This window comes from Symphalangus syndactylus, chromosome 16, assembly GCF_028878055.3.
Source record: "Symphalangus syndactylus isolate Jambi chromosome 16, NHGRI_mSymSyn1-v2.1_pri, whole genome shotgun sequence".
Classification (NCBI taxonomy): Eukaryota; Metazoa; Chordata; class Mammalia; order Primates; family Hylobatidae; genus Symphalangus; species Symphalangus syndactylus.
In genome coordinates, this window is record NC_072438.2 from 15,976,415 (window position 1) to 15,992,199 (window position 15,785).

The 15,785-nt window shown below is 52.1% G+C and overlaps 1 protein-coding gene across 2 annotated transcripts in view; it reads left to right on the plus strand.

Annotated features, from left to right (window-relative positions):
* C16H4orf50 (chromosome 16 C4orf50 homolog) overlaps positions 1-15,785 on the plus strand; it is a 129,996-nt gene that overhangs the window by 23,223 nt on the left and 90,988 nt on the right. For both annotated transcript variants that reach the window (XM_055245430.2, XM_063619720.1), the window contains 3 exons: positions 7,245-7,374; positions 8,768-8,895; positions 10,873-13,347. In XM_055245430.2, coding sequence (XP_055101405.1) covers positions 7,245-7,374; positions 8,768-8,895; positions 10,873-13,347 — 2,733 coding nt within the window. The remainder of the gene's footprint in view (positions 1-7,244; positions 7,375-8,767; positions 8,896-10,872; positions 13,348-15,785) is intronic.

Below are 15,785 nucleotides of genomic sequence, written 5' to 3' on the forward strand. Positions count from 1 at the left end.
TCATTCATTCATTCATTCATTCATTTACTTCCACCAAAACATGCATCTTGCAAGACAGGCACTGTCCTCTTTATTTTCTGCTGCATTCCCAGCACTAGCACAGTCCTTGGCACGGAAGAGGTGCTGGGTGAATATTTATTAAGTGCAAGGAGGGAAGATAGCACTGACTCTCAGTTACTGGAGCCTGTGTGGGTTCAGGCCCCTTTTCAGCCCTGTGAGGTTGCAAACAGATGATCTGGTTTCTCGGCTCGTTTAGGACACTAGTTTCTTGGGACATGCCACCTCCCCTGTGGATTTCTACTGGGTGAGAAATGGCGGCAATTGTCTCCCTGGTGGTGTCAGAGGGAAGAACCCAAGAGACCGTGATTGCAGGACCCCACTGAACAAACGCTGGATAACATTCTCAGCATAAAATATCATGGAGCACGAACTCCTGACCTAAAGTGGCCAGCCTGTCCAACATGGTGAAACCCTGACTCTACTAAAAATACAAAAATTAGCTAGGCGTGGTGGCATGCACCTGAAATCCCAGCTACTTGGGAAGCTGAGGCAGGAGAATCGCTTCAACCTGGGGGGCAGAGGTTGCAGTGAGCTGAGATCGCACCATTGCACTCCAGCCTGGGCGACAGAACGAGATTCTGTCTCAAAAAATAAAAGAAAAAATGTCATTGGGTAATCAATGATTCTGCCTTCTAGCAATCTAAAACCATGGCCCTTGAAAAACCAGTTTAGGAGAATTTCGACTAGCAAGAGGCTTGCTTTGGCTGTGTGTATCCATTTTATCATTGCTTTTGTATTTCTGGTATCGTTTGCTCTAACTTCTGGTGGGCTGTCCTGCCACTTACCGATGGGTTGTCCTTGGAGGGGACTCAGCACCGCTTCCTAATAACATTCCTTTGGGGATGTGGGTTTTAACGGATGAGTTTTGGGAGGACATGAAAATTCAGACTGTAATATGGTGGGACCAGGATTTGCCCTTTGGTGGGCTGATCCCATAGCTGTGTCCCACGCCCTGTTCCTTCAGTAAATACTGGTCAACAGGTCAACAGTCAGTATTTGATGGTACCCACTTGGTGCGTGTTCTTGGCTTCAGTCTGAGCTCAGTACAGGGGCTGGGGAGTGAGACAAGACCCTGCCCCACAAGATGACAAAACAGATTGGGTGAAGGGGGTAGGGGCAGAGGAAAGGCAAGGAAACGAGCCCTGTGGAGTCCGTGGGTCACTGGGGGAGGACCCTGGTGTTGGAGTAGGGGCTGGACCCAGGCTGCAGCATGTGACAAGGCTGCCAGACTCTGTCCATCTCTCAGAGGGAAGCCGATGCCCCACAAACAGCATCTTGAGGTCAAAAAGGGCTGCCTGGAAAGGAAGAATTCCTCCTGAGAGGGCCACTGGGAAATATGAAGCGCCAGCCAGCCACCAGCTCTCAGGTTGAACGCAGCCTGGAATTTAAAAATTAAAGTGTTAGAACTCATCGCTAAGGAAACTGCAAAGCCAGATGCGGCCCTTCGTGTCTTGGTGGAAATTGCATGAGCCTCAGTGGCCCATGGCTCTGGCTTCCAGGCCTTTGCACATCTGTGAAGTTGCAGAGTCCAGAGAGCATTGCATGCTGTGTGACTGCCCAAGGCTGCCAGTGCATCTTCAAAGGACTGGGAGTGACCCAGGAGGACCGAGAGCCACACACAGGTCTTCAGCACCTTGCTCTGGACAGCGGTGGTGACTGTCAAAGGATCTCCCTCCATAAGCACCCCGCCATGGCTGCCCACGGCCTCAGGATCAAGTTCAACTTCCTATCCACGGCATTCAAGGCCCCTGGTGTCCTGCTCCTTCAAGCTCAGTCCCCCGTATGCCACTTCAGTCACACTGAGCTGCAGGTCCCTGAATGTGCCAGGCTCTTCTGCCTTGTAAGCTTTCCCTGTGTCTGGAAGCCTCTAGTGCCCATCCCCACTCAGGCTGTTGGAAAGCCTTGCTACTTTCTCTTTATTTGTTGGGAATGTTGCTTCCTCTGGAAGACTTCCCTGATCTCACGTCAGCTCAGTGCCTCCGTGGTGACACGAGCCACCTCTGGTGGCCCTGATGTTCACTGTGCCCAGATGCCCACCCCCTCAGCTGTGAGCCCCTCATCATCAAAAACTGATTCACTTTAGCTCCATTCCCAGTCCCTGGCCACCAGCTGTGAAATGCTTGATGAGTGAGTGCATTGATGCATCAGTGAAGTTATTTGCTCCACTGCCCACGCGAAAAGGAAGCTTCTGGCTGAAGGGACTGCTTCACAGTGGCAACGCTCGGAAGTGAGGCATAGAATTGGGGAAATGGTGGGGAGGGTCTAGTCCCAGAGATGTGTGCCACAGATAGAAAATCATCACGAAAGCTGACTTTCATCAGCTTTTGGAGTGTTTATTACCTGCCCGGCGTGGTAATGTGTTGCGTTCTCCACAACAAGCTTATGAGGCAGTAGAATTATTGATACTCATTTTGCAGAGGAGGACACTGAGGAAGGGAGGTAAAGTCACGTCCCCAAGGAAGTGGAAGCAGCAGTATCTGAAAGGAGGCACAGGCTTGGCCCCACCTACAGTGACCCCTCGGCTATGTCTGATGTGCTCTGGGAGCCGTGGTGTGAACTATGGCAAGGGCAGTCATTATAGGAATGTGTTTCCTTTGCTTCATATTCACAAAGCACTTTCCTAAACAGGAACTCATGGACTGCAAGGTAGCCGGGGCAGTGCCCTGTCCACAAACCTGTAGTCTGGAGGATTCCTATAACTTGCCTAGGGTCATATGCTTCCTCCTGAGGTCACATGTTTCAGAGCAGGTCACTTGGAACCTGCTTGGATCCCCAGAGGAACGGGCCACTGCAAGGACAAACCCTGACATGGGGAGGAGTTTGGGGACAGGGTTTCTGCTCAGGGTAAAAGGAAGTAAGAACCATTCATAGTTGGCAAGACAAACGTGGTTGATCTGCAGATGGATCTGAATGCTTTCCCGTGAGCGTGCACTGGGCACCTGCCATGTCCCAGCCACAGTGAGCCAGGCATGAACCTTGCCCTCCAAAAGCTTATAGAGGAGACAGACACAGGTGCAAACCATGACACTACAATGATGCTACGGCAGAGGGCAGCACAGGGCTGTGCCTGGCCTGGAGGGTCCCAGAGATGCTCATGCAGAGAGATGAAAAGCCAGGCTCTTAAAAAGTCCTTGTCCACTGTCATCCCAGAGCTGAGATCACGATCCAGTGTCAGGGGTTTTAGGAGTTACTGAATGATCCCACCGGCCTCTGTGCCCTGGCAGTGTGCATAGAGTGACCCCTGGTGGCAGCTAAGTGAATCTCTTTGTTGTTGGGTGAATTGCAGGCAGCCTTGCTCACTGCTTGCTTTTGTGCAGTTTTTTGCATTTGTTTCTAACTCCAGCAGCAAGCAAGAGCTTTTAAAAAAACAGTGTTAATAATGTCAAAAAATAAAACAGGCAAAAGGGATGAACATGCAAATAATATAAAAGGAAGTACAAAATGGCCAGTGGTCTTATTAAAAAAAATATGGTCAGCTCCATTAGTTAAAAAGTAACACCAATGAGAAAAACTTCAGGATCCCATTTTCTTCTGTATATCTGTCAAAGGTTAAAAGGGCCTGCAGCCATGTGGTGTTTGAACTATCAGGAGTATAAATGAACACATCCCTTTGGAAGGGCTGTCAACCAATAAGTATTAAGTGACTTTAAAAAAGATCTGTGCCTGCGTCTCAGCCATTTGACTTCCACAAATATATCCGAAAAGTGATTGGAGGGTGCAGAAGAGTCATGTACAGTCATGTTTATCTCAGCTCTGCTTATAGTTGGTAAAAATTCAAAACAACCCAACTGCCCAATAAGAGGGAATTGATTTGATCTGGAACTATCTCCCTTTTTTCCTCTCCCTTATAGCAGAGAATATTAGTTAGCTATAAAAACCACACTGCAGAAGACCCTGTAGAGAAATGATCCTTCTATATCATTAAATGCAAAATTCACAAAGTAAAAATTTACATTTTGTATAAATAGAACTTTCGCAATGTCTATGCATAGAAAAAAGCCCAGAAGGGCCTCTAACACGTTCGTGTTTATGCCTGGATATCCTGATATTTCTCATTTTCTTCCTTTTGCTTATAATTGCACATGAAAGCTGGGTCCAGACTAAGTTACAGGCAAATGTTTTCTTGAGGGTTGAAATGTAGGATGGACTGATAGAGCAGGCTGGGAGAGAGAAAGTTCCGGATCAGGTTTAGAAACCTGAGCTCTGCTTCTGTTCTCCCATCGACTTACTGTGTGACCTTGGACAAGTGGCTCACCCTCACTGAGTACTGCCTTCATTGGTTGTGACATGAGGGAGTAAACTAGACAATGGGCAATGTTTCAGTACAGCGTTGTCTTCTAGGTTGTCTCCACTGGGTGTCACCTCCTCGAGGCAGGGATCTAGGTGTGTTTATCCATGGCTGTGTCCCCAGCTCCAGAACAGGGCCTGCCACATAGTAGGTGCTCAGCAAGCATTTGTTGAATTGCATTGAAGTCAGCCTGGGTATGATAACAATCCAAAAAATACACCACCAGTGACCATTTCTATCTTCTGCGCTATGGAGAGGCCTCCACGCTGCCTCCCCAGCCTCCTCCTTTTTCTATTTATCTAGTCCTTCCTCTTCCTTTGACTTCTCTCTCTTCCTGCTTTCACTTTGAATTTCTGTCTCTTCCTTTCCTTATCCTATTCCCTCTCCTTTTCCTTTGTCATTCACCTTCTTTCACTTCCTTTCTTTGATGCCTTCTTCCTCTCTTTCATTTTCTCTTTTCCCTCTCACTCCAATGATGATTTTAAGCAGCTGACAAATGTGCAATTCTGGTTGAGTGGGAACCAAATGGATAAAGACAAGAGGCAGCTGAATGGGACCGTGAGAACATGGACAGCTGCAGCAGCCAGCCAGGCCCTCTGGGTGCAGGCAGGTGGCCGTCAGGACAGGATGCCGCTGCCCAGGCCCTCTAGGTTAATAGGTTTGGGTTGAGGCTTCTGCACTGGTTCTTGTTTAAAGTTTCTGGGTGACTCCATGATGTGGCCCGTGCTGAGGCCCCTGGCCTATGAGAAGAAATGGACGAGACCCAAACCATCATACAGATCAACAGGAGGCCACCAACCCAGAGTGGGAGGAGATGAAAGCCAAAGAAGGCCTCAATAAGGATCGGCCTTTAAGCAGGTCCCAGAAGGGGAGGAGGGTGGGAAGAGAGGTCCAGACAATGTGCAAAGGCTCTGAGGTGTGGGGAGAAGAGTCCCTTCCAGGAGCACAGACATGGGTGGTGGTAGCAGGGTGGAGGTGGGGGCAGTGAGGCTGGCGGGGGGTTCTCTTTCAGTGTAACAGGAAGCGTCGAAGGGTGAGAAGCAGGAAGCAGCCAGATCCAGTTTCCATTTTAGTGCCATCGCTGGGGGCTGAGTGGTGCGTGGAAGGGAGGGGCCGGGAGCAAGAAGCAGAGAAAGCTTTGCCTGCAGCAGGCAAGCGATCAAGGCCCCTCCGAAGAAGGATGCACCAGCCAGGTGGCAGGAACAGCATATGGGAAGGTGCAGAGGCCAGGGAGACCACGGACTCACTGGGGAAGGCAAGCAGGTTGCTGTGAGGGGAAGCTGGCGCAAAGCTGTAGAGGTGGGAACAAGGTGCCCAGGCAGCAATGACAGCCCACAGATGGGCACCAGTACCTAATTTCAGCATTCATGCTGACCCTGTAGCCAGAGGGGAGCCAAGGGAAGCCTGGGTGATCAGCGGGTCTCCCTGGTAGCTGCAAGAAGAACCTGAAGGAGGTAGGAGGACCAGCCAGGAGTCCGATGCTGGGTCTGCTGAGAGAAGGTGAGGACCTGGGGAGCAAGTGAGAAGGGGACAGGGCACTTACCTGTTCACTTCTGTTTCCTCCTGGCCTAGAACCACACCTGGCACACAGTAGGAGCCTAATAAAGGTTTTCTGAATGAATGCACTCGTAAATCTAAAACATCTACTTTTCCTCAGGTTCTATCTGTCCACCCAATGATGAAACATTTATTAAGCACCTACTGTATACAGGCTAGGGTGAGGGTGCAGACAAAATGAAGCCAAGTTCTCTTCTTAAAGGAGCCCACAGTCCAGTGGAGTAGGTAGGTGAGCCAGCCAACAGCGCCAGGCTGGAGCACCATAGTGGAAGCAGCCGGGACTGTGGGAACCCAGAGGAGACCTGTGCCCAGCCCCTCGTGGGTGGTGGGTGACAGCTGAGTTTTTTTTTTTTTTTTTTTTTGGCAGTCCCACAACTCTACCCTGTAGCAGGGGGGAAGGAGCTGCCTCTGAATTATCCTGATCTGCAGCAGGGCGGCAGCTGGGGAAGCTCCACACTGTGGAGAAGTCCAGGGGACAGGGCGCTGCCAAGGTACCGGGCAGTCGCATTTGGAGCTTATTGACAGTTGAAGGACGGGACGGTCCAAACCCCCTGGAAGACACCCCCCTCCCTGGGTGGGACATGGAAGGAACCTCTGCACAGGAAGGTGCCTTCTTCCAGGGTGCCCTGGGCTGTGTTCAGGGTGACTCACTGCCCCCACCCAGGGAGGAGGCCCTGGACCCCTGCACAGGAAGGGTGGAGCTGGGAGCCTTTGGTGCCCTTTAGGGCGGCAGTCCTCAACCTTTTTGGCACCAGGGACTGGTTTCATGGAAGACATTTTCTCCATGGGCAGGGGGTGCGGGGGATAGTTTCAGGGTGAGACCGTTTCACCTCAGATCACCAGGCATTAGTTAGAATTTCACAAGGAGCACCCAACCTAGATCCCTCGCTTGCGCTTCTATGAGAATCTAATGCCGTTGCTGACCTGACAGGAGGTGGAGCTCAGGCGGTAATGCCTGCTCACCCGCTGCTCACCTCCTGCCATAAGGCCCAGGTCCTAACAGGCCATGGACTGTACCAGTCTGGTCCATGACCCTGCTTTAGGGGATCTGGGTGCTTCTTGGCTGGACAGACACACTCCTCCGAGGACTGAATGCTGCCCTCGTTGTCTGTGGACAGGAGTCCGAGTGCTAAGAGGGGGCAGTTTGGCCTGGGGAACCAAAAGCACAAGGCCGGGGCTGTGCTGCCAGGCTGTGAGCTCTCTGCCCTCTGAGCCTCAGTTTCCTCACCTATGGAAGGGACTCAAGCTCCCTGCTGGGGAGGGGCCCCTGGGGATGGGCTTGGAGTGTACACTTCAGCCAGGACACTGATGACTCCTGACTTCCCCTGTCTTCCTCCAGGACGCTCTGGGCTGTGTTCAGGGTGACTCACTGCCCCTGCCCAGGGAGGAGGCCCTGGACCCCTGCAGAAGTCAAGACTGGCAGAGCTCCCTGCGGTCCGATGATGCCCCCGGACAAAGGGCCCCAGCAGGTGCGCGGGTACTGCGGTGCGTGCAGGACGGGTCCCGGGCAGCACCCACTGAATAACTAGCTCACTTCCTCCTCATCGTGTCCCGATGATGCAGGGGGAGGGGGTGGTCCCTCTCTCTACAGACAAGAATCGAGGCTCAGAGAAGTAGGGTCCCTCTCTCAGGGTCACACAGCTGCTGCAGGTGGGATCAGAGTATGCAGCTTCCACCAGGGGCCTTTGGCTCGGGCTCAGCTGAACACAGTCTCACACCCTTGGCCCTCGGGAGGGTGCCAGCCAGGGGGCCTCACAGGCCAGCAGGTTGGCAGCAGGGACATGCTTTCACAGAAGTCCGTATGATGGCCGGGAGCCGTCCTGTCCCCTCACTTCCCAGGTGACACCTCCAGTGTGAGGCAGTGAGAATCGCACTTGGCAGGTCTGGAAGCTGCTGGGGCTTAGAAGCCTCTTGTCCCTGATGTGAACCAATATCTCTCTCTCGGGTTTTTTGTTTGTTTGTTTGTTTGTTTGTTTGAGATGGAGTCTCGCTTTGTCACCTAGGCTGGAGTGCAGTTGTGTGGTCTCGGCTTACTGCAACCTCAAGCTCCCGGGTTCAAGCTATTCTCCTGCCTCAGCCTCACAAGTAGCTGGGATTACAGGCTCCCACCACCATGCCTGGCTAACTTTTGTATTTTTAGTAGAGACAGGGTTTTGCTATGTTGGCCATGCTGGTCACGAACTCCTGGCCTTATGTGATACGCCTGCCTCAGCCTCCTAGAGTGCTGGGATTACAGGCATGAGCCACCGCACCCGGCTTGAGCCAATATCTCATAACAGCCTCAGCCATGGCTTCCAGTGCCCCTGCACTCAGGGAGCCTGACAACCATGGCAGCCAACTGGGCATCTGTGGTTTATTTCCAGCCCTCCAACCTCAAGGGCTGTTAGGGATGGCGTTATCCCGGGTATGTGTAGCACAGTGGTGCTGCTGACTGATGCAGCCAGCGTTCTCCCTTTATCTCATTTCTGGGGAGCAGAGCTGCCACGTCGACCCAGGGCAGATGTGTCCTCATGCCAGCTGTGCAGGGCTGGGATGAGGCTCATACCCTGTTTGACAGATGAGGATGCTGAGGCTTAGAAAGGTTTGGTGGATTTTGTCCCATGCAGGAGTCTGTGGGCCGCAGAGGTGGCATGGAGCCCTGGGGTCTCTGCCCACCTGCTGTTGGCTGTTTCACGTCTCTGAGCCTCAGCTTCCTCCCCTGACCAAGGTGCTGGTGGTCATCAGTCTGTCCTTGGGAGGCTCACAGTCGGGGGTGGCGGGGGTGCCATCTTACCCAAGCCCAGGGGACATGGTCCCTAGAGGCAATCATGGCAGAGTCCCTGGGAGCGTCTTTGTAACCCCCAGGGTCTTGTTGCTTTCCAGGCCAGTCCCCGGAGGGGCCCTGCACCTGGAGCTGCATCAGGCCTGGACGGGCCTCTTCTGTTTTGGCTCCAGGCCCAGAGACCACAAGCGAGCTCCCCGGAGACTTGGCGGGATCCAACCGTGAACAGGTGATGCCAGAGGCTTTCTGCGAGTGTGTGCAGTGCCTCGGGTCCCCTCAGCCCTGCCTCATGCAGGCTATGTAGCCACCTGCAGGAGGTGGGAGGGGTAAAGAAGCTCCAGGTCTGGAAGAACATTCTGGAAGTAGTTGAGAGAGAGACTTGAGGAGAGGAAATGAAACATCCTGAGATCTGGATGGGGAGTGGGGAGGAAGGGGGTTAACTGGGTGCCAGGCCTGGGCTGCCATGGAACAGGCTTCATCTCGTTGACACCTCCTGGCACCCACGAGGCATTGCTGCCACCTCTGCTCTGGAGAAGAGATGAGACTCCAAGGGCTGCTGTGACTCCCCGAGGCCCCCAGCTTGGAGGTGGACTCTGAGATCCAGGCTCGACGGCCCACACTGCCCCATGCTGGCCCTGAGGGTCAGGAGCCTGCGCCCCGACCCACCTCCCGCGGCTCACTCTGAGGCTGAGGCAGTCATAGCCTTTCTCCACTTCCATCTTCTCGACCCTGAGGAACAGAGCTGTGCTGGGGCCCGCGAGCCCGGCTGTGGTTGTGTGGTTCTAAATAGAGAGGCCCTCCGTTATATCTTTATTCATTCATGTCCCGCTCACGACGCATCTCTTATTTTTGCTGTTGGATGTCACATCCCTATATGCCCCGCTCCTCACCGCCCCCTTCCCTTGAAGCCCAGGGCAATGTCTTAGAACACGGAGGTGGCCTATTTGACAGGTGAGGTAGCTGAGGCTCCAGCAGGTTAAGGAACTTGCTCAAGGTCACACCCAGGATTGAAGCCAGGTCTCTAGGTCTGTACCTCTCTGGGGCAAGTGCTCTTTTCTCTGTGGGCAGCTGGGAAGTGCCTTGGTGTCTGGATTCAAGGACATTGCAGACAAAGGCAAAGACAACAGAGGATGGGGTGCTGCCCACTGGCAGCTCCAGGGAGCAGGGATGCAGTGGCCCCTCCAGGCAGGGGCAGCAATCCTGGCCTTCAAGCCCCCTCTGCCTGAAGGGGCTCCCCTGCTGGTATGTCAACCTCCAAAGGCTCAGAGCCCCTCTGTCCTTTGAGATGCTCCCTGTGTCCTTCTCATCTGTGTCTTTAGACCTGCTGAGCCTCTCCCAGCTATTCTAGGGGCTACACCTAGAACTGCCTGCAGCCTGCCAGGTCTGGGAGCAGCCCCTGGGGACTCACAGTGAGCCTAGCTCAAGGCAAATTTCATCCTCAGGCCTCCCTCAGCCCAGCCGGGGCCTCTGCTGTGAGCTGGGCTCCTCCTCTCTGGATAAACACATTGAATAAGTGAAGATAAAAATACATTAAAAATATGGAGGAAACACCTCCTGTGTGCCCAGCACTGTTCTAGGCCCAGGACTTGAACAGAGATGAAGTCCTGTCCTCAGGGAGTGGACAGCTTGCACCAGCCCCATCCACGACAGCCTTCTGCAGCACTGCTCAAAATCTGCGTCTGTGCTGCCCAAGATGGTAGCCACAAGCCACACGGGGCTAGTGCCACCGCAGAACTGAATGTTAACCTTGATTTAATTACTTTACATTTTAGGAGCTCCATGTGGCCCATGACTAGTGGATTGGATGGGGCAGGGCTATGGGGGGAGTTAGATGATATAGACAGAAATATGTAATATGGTGTGAGGGCATGGAGGGTGCTGTGGGAGAAGATGACGTGCGGTGGATGGCCTGAGAGTGAGGGAGGGCGGTCAGGGAGGGCCTTCTCAAGGAAGTCACATTTGCATTGAGATGTGAATGAAGCCAGGGAGTGAGCCATGAGGGTATCTGGGGGAAGGACGTTCTGGGCAGAGCGAAGAGCGTGTGCAAAGGCCCTGGGGCGGTACCAGCTGTGTCCTGTGTGGGAAAGAGCTTGTCCCCTGTGCAGCTGGTGAGGAAACACGGAGAACCCCAGGAGGTGAGTGGGGGTGGGGGTGCTCAATGGAGGAAGGGGCTGTTTCACACCTCATCTTCTCTCTCCATTCGTAGCTTACTCTGGCAGAGCCCAGCTTGGATGAACAGATTCTTCTCCTGGTCTGTGGCTGCCCCCCAGGGGAGTGCTTGGATGAGTCACTCCTCCCCATGGACCTGGCCCGGATTTCAGAGAGTCTAGCGGCTGACCCGGCTGCAGAGGCCTCTCTCCTGGTGCAGACGTCCGCACTCCCTCTCTGGGAGCCGGCTGGGGACTCCACTTCCTGGCCACCACTGCTGCTCCAGGAGGTTCCCTCAGACGGACAACAAACCCAAGAAGAGTTGGTCACCAGGTCCCCGCCTCCTCCCAAAGCCACAGGACACCCCAGCTGGGATTGTCACCAGGCAAGAGGCCGCAGAGCCTCCCTCTCCCACGAGGACCCCCATGTTTCAAATCAACGATTTCCAAAAAAACACCCCAGGGATCTGAAAGACACTTGGAACAATGGAGGAGGAAGCCTAGTGGGGAGAACTGAAGACGGGGAGGCAAGGGGGACTTTGGGCAGGAATGCGAAAATCCTTGGTGACAAGCACCAGCTGAGTCAGGAAAGCCGTCAGAACCTGAGCTTGGAGAATGGGGCTGGAGCCGCAGAGGACGTGCAGGGCCAGAATGGGGCTTCAGAGACTAAGGCCGCCGCCTGCCGCCCTGGGCCCTGGCAGAAGTTTTTGATGCCTCTTCTACGGGGGGAGGCCTCAGTATCAAAGGAGGGTCCCGAATCCCTGAGAAGGAGGGAAAGGGTGGAAGGATATGTCTGGGGTCTCCGAGGAGGACTGTCATCAGAGAAGGAGGAAGCAGCGCCCCTAGCCACCTTCTCCAGGGCTCACGAGACCACAGAGCCGTGGCCAACAGACAGTCCGCTCATTGCAGGGAGAGGCAGAGCCATTGGGAGGACAGCCAGGGGCAAGGAGGAAAACCAAGTGTGGCTTGGAAATGCTCCGCTTCTGCCAGGAGAAAGCCTGGAGGACAAAGGGCTAGAGGAGGAGGAGGAGGTGCCACATCAAGAAGCGTCCAGTCCGGGATGCAGGCGTGCCCCCGAGGAGCCTGACTCCCAGGAACATGACAGCAAGGAAATGCTTTTTTTCGTGGGAGAGACAGGTTTGCCACTGTTTCCCAGATTTGCCTTACCAGCTGACGGGGGCGAGCCCACTGGTCATGGTCATCCACAGGCTGTGAGCAAAGGACACGACAGGTGTGCACTCACAATTGATGAGCTTGCACAGGCGGTGGAGGCTTGTTTCCAGCAGCTGTCCGCCCTGCAGCCGGGCAGCAGGGGCTGGCAGCGCTCAGCCTCTGCGTGTGGGGGAGAGAACTGGAGCTTTGCTCGGAAGTGGCACAGTGGCGGGGACAGAGCTCACTCTCAGCAGGTTTGGGGAAATCAGGGTATTTGTTCCGACGAAGAAGCAAAGCCTAAAGAGAGTGGTGAAGGTGATAAGCCGGGAAAGACCACGGCCCTGGGCACCAGCGAAGTTCCTGATAACCCAGGGACACTGCCTGATTGGGCTGAAGCCAGCCCAAACCCTCCACAGGGGCCTGCTGAGCCCTGGGGTGCCCTCGAGAGAGTGAGGAGCAGGTTTCGTCAGCTCATTTCTGGATTGAAGAAACAGAGAAGCCAGATTTTACACGACAACACCAAACTTCACGGAGACCAAGAGAGGTTCCATGAAAGAGTGTGCGCCCTTGAAAGAGAGAGAGAGAGAGAGGTGACAAAAATATCCAGGCTCCAGCGGGATAACCGCAGGCTGGTAGAGGACATCTCTCAGTTAAAGAAAGAACTGGACCAATATTTACAGGCCATCTCTGACCTTGAAGACTGCAATGGGAAGAGTTATGGCAAAATTTTGGACCTTGAAGAGGAAAATGAAAAACTGAAAGGGAATCTGGGCCAACTCCAGAAAGTCATGTCTGAGAGTGTCAGGAAATCCAAAGACACGATGGAGCAAGTCACCCTGGAAAACTGGAAGCTCCAGACGCTGATCTTGAAGCTTGGCGTCAGTTATAAAGGGCTGATAAAGGATATCGTGCTAGGAATAGAAGACATGATCCGGGCCTTAAGCGGGGAGAACGAGCACCTTCTACGCAGGGTCCATGTCCTGGAGAGGGAAGTCACCTTGCAGAGGAGCATGGATCAGGGGCGTTTAGTTAGGGGAAGGGAGCACCTCCAGGGAAAAGCCAAGATGCATGCTGTAGACAAAGAGGTGCAGGTGACTCCACTCACAGGACAGCTGCTTTCAAGAGCTTGTGGACCAGCCTTGGAGGAGGAAACGAGTCTGGTTGCAGGGCAGACAGGACCTTCCACAGGCATCGGGAATTCCAGACGCGGTGCTGATTCTCCCCCTCCATCACTGGTCTGGAGAAACGCTGGTGGAGCCAATGCCCTGCAAGATGTCGGCGGAGCAAGAGTGAAAGAAGCACATTTGGAGAAAGAGGAGAAGAGGCCCAGGTGTTCTGAGGCTCAGGGGCAAGCTCTGAGGTCCCCCAGCAACGGCCCCGCGGTAGGTTGGGTCTGCATATCTGCTTACTCATCACACGTGACTCTGTTCCAGGGGCCACCCCATTCACTTATGCAATTCACCAGAGTCCTGTGAGGGAGGTACAATCATTCTCTCCACTTACCAGATGAGAAGAGGTTGGTACAAAGAAAATAGAGAAATGCAGTCACTGCAGTCGCACAGCCAGTGAGGGATGGAGCAGGGACTCACACCTGGGCGCTCTGGTCCCGGGATCTCTGTTCCCACCTGCCATGGGAGATTCAAGCCTGCCCCTCTTCTTAGGCTCCAGGAGGGCACTTAGGGAGTGTTCACACTTTAAGATCAGATCTTGCATTTTCCAACCCTGGGGTTTTTCAAGTGGCCCAAGTCCTAATTCTGTACATTGGGTCTTGAAAGTTGCAGTGAAAAGAACAATGGACTGTAGAGCATGAGAAAACAGGGTTCCAACCCGGCTCTGTGCTTGCAGAGCTGTGACTTTTAGGCCACATGCAGACTTCTCTGAGTCACTCTCCTCATCTGTGGACAGTTCTTGACTGTTGGGAGTCCTGGGATAAAACACTCATAATGTTCCTATGGTGGCCATGTGTGGGATATTTACACCCTGTGTAAATATGTGTAGGATATTTAGTGTTGAGACCCTTACATTCATTCATTCCATTTTCTATCTCTGTTTCTTGGTCCCATCTCGCTCCACCCTCTCTCCCTCCTTTCCCCTCTCTGTGTCTCCTTCTCTATCTCTCCATCTTGCTGTCTCTTGCTCTCCCCCTCCTGCCTCCCTTTCCCTCTTTCTCTGTCTCTCTCTTCCTTCTTTCCTTTCTCTCTTTCCTCCCTGCCCCCAACAATTTTATTAATCATTTCAAAGAATCTGTTTTTAGTTTTATTAATTTTATTTATTGTTTATATTTTATTATTGGTTTCTTCTTAGATTTTTATTTATTTTTATTTTTATTTTTGAGACAGAGTCTCGCTCTGTCACCCAGGCTGGAGTGCAGTGGCGGGATCTTGGCTCACTGTAACCTCCACCTCCGAGGTTCAAGCAGTTCTCCTGCCTCAGCTTCCCAAGTAGCTGGGACCACAGGCACATGCCGCCATGCCCTGCTAATTTTTTGTATTTTAGTAGAGACAGGGTTTCACCATGTTGCCCAGGCTGGTCTCGAACTCCTGAGTTCAAGCAATCTACCCACCTAGGCCTCCCAAAGTGCTAGGATTACAGGCGTGAGCCACTGTGCCAGGCCTCATTATATTCTTTCTTCTACTTTCTTTTGATTTAACTTGCTGTTCTTTTTCTTGCTTCTTGTGTTGAAAACTTAGGTCATTGATTTTCAGCTGTTCTTCTTTTGCAATCTATGCAATTAAAGCTATAAATTTCTCTCTAAGCATCCCACACATTTTGAGATGAAGTCTGTTCAGTTCAAAATAGTTTCTAAGGATTCGAGATAAGGAATATGTATTGCCTATCTACTATGTGCCAGGAAATTTATATACTATCATTTATTCCTCAAAATTGCCTCAAAATGACATTGTTAGGGCCAGGTGCGGTGGCTCACGCCTGTAATCCCAGCACTTTGAGGGGCCAAGGAGGGCGGATCATGAGGTCAGGAGTTCGAGACCAGCCTGACCCATATGGTGAAACCCCATCTCTACTAAAAATACAAAAATTAGCTGGGCGTGGTGGCATGCCCCTGTAGTCCCAGCTGCTTGGGAGGCTGAGGCAGGAGAATTGCTTGAACCTGGGAGGTGGAGGTTGCAGTGAGCCGAGATTGTGCCACTGCACTCCAGCCTGGGCAACAGAGCGAGGCTCCGTCTCAAAAAAAAAAAATGACATTGTTATAGCTAGCCCTGTTTTACTGATTTAGGAATTAAAGTCCAAGAGGATGAAATAAAAACAAGCAACAACAACAACAGCAAAAAACCTAAAATAGCTTCTAATTTCTATTATGATTTCTTCTTTGACCCATGGGTTATTTTGAAATATGTTGCTTAATTTCTAAGCATCTCTGTAATTTTTCAGTTAATACATTTGTCCTTTATTTCTAGTTTTATTTCATTGCTGTCAGAAAGCATACAGTATATTATTTTAGTCTTCCGAAATTTGTTGAGACTTGTTTTATTGACCGGGTTATCGTCTGTGGCCAACGGTATATCCCACATGCCCTTGTAAAGAATGAATATTGTTTGATTGTTGCATATCAGTTAGGCCAAGCTGGTTAATTGTCCTAGCCAAATCTCTTCTATCTTTGCTGATATGTTGTCTATTTGTTTTGTCATTAACCAAGACATGTTTTAAAATCTTCCACTCTGAGTGTGCATTTGTGTATTTCTCTTTTTAGTTATGTTATTTAGAAATCTATATATTATAATGTTCTTTAATTTTTATTTATTTATTTTTGAGATGGTGTCTCGCTCTGTCATCCAGGCTGGAGTGTGCGGTAGTGTGATCT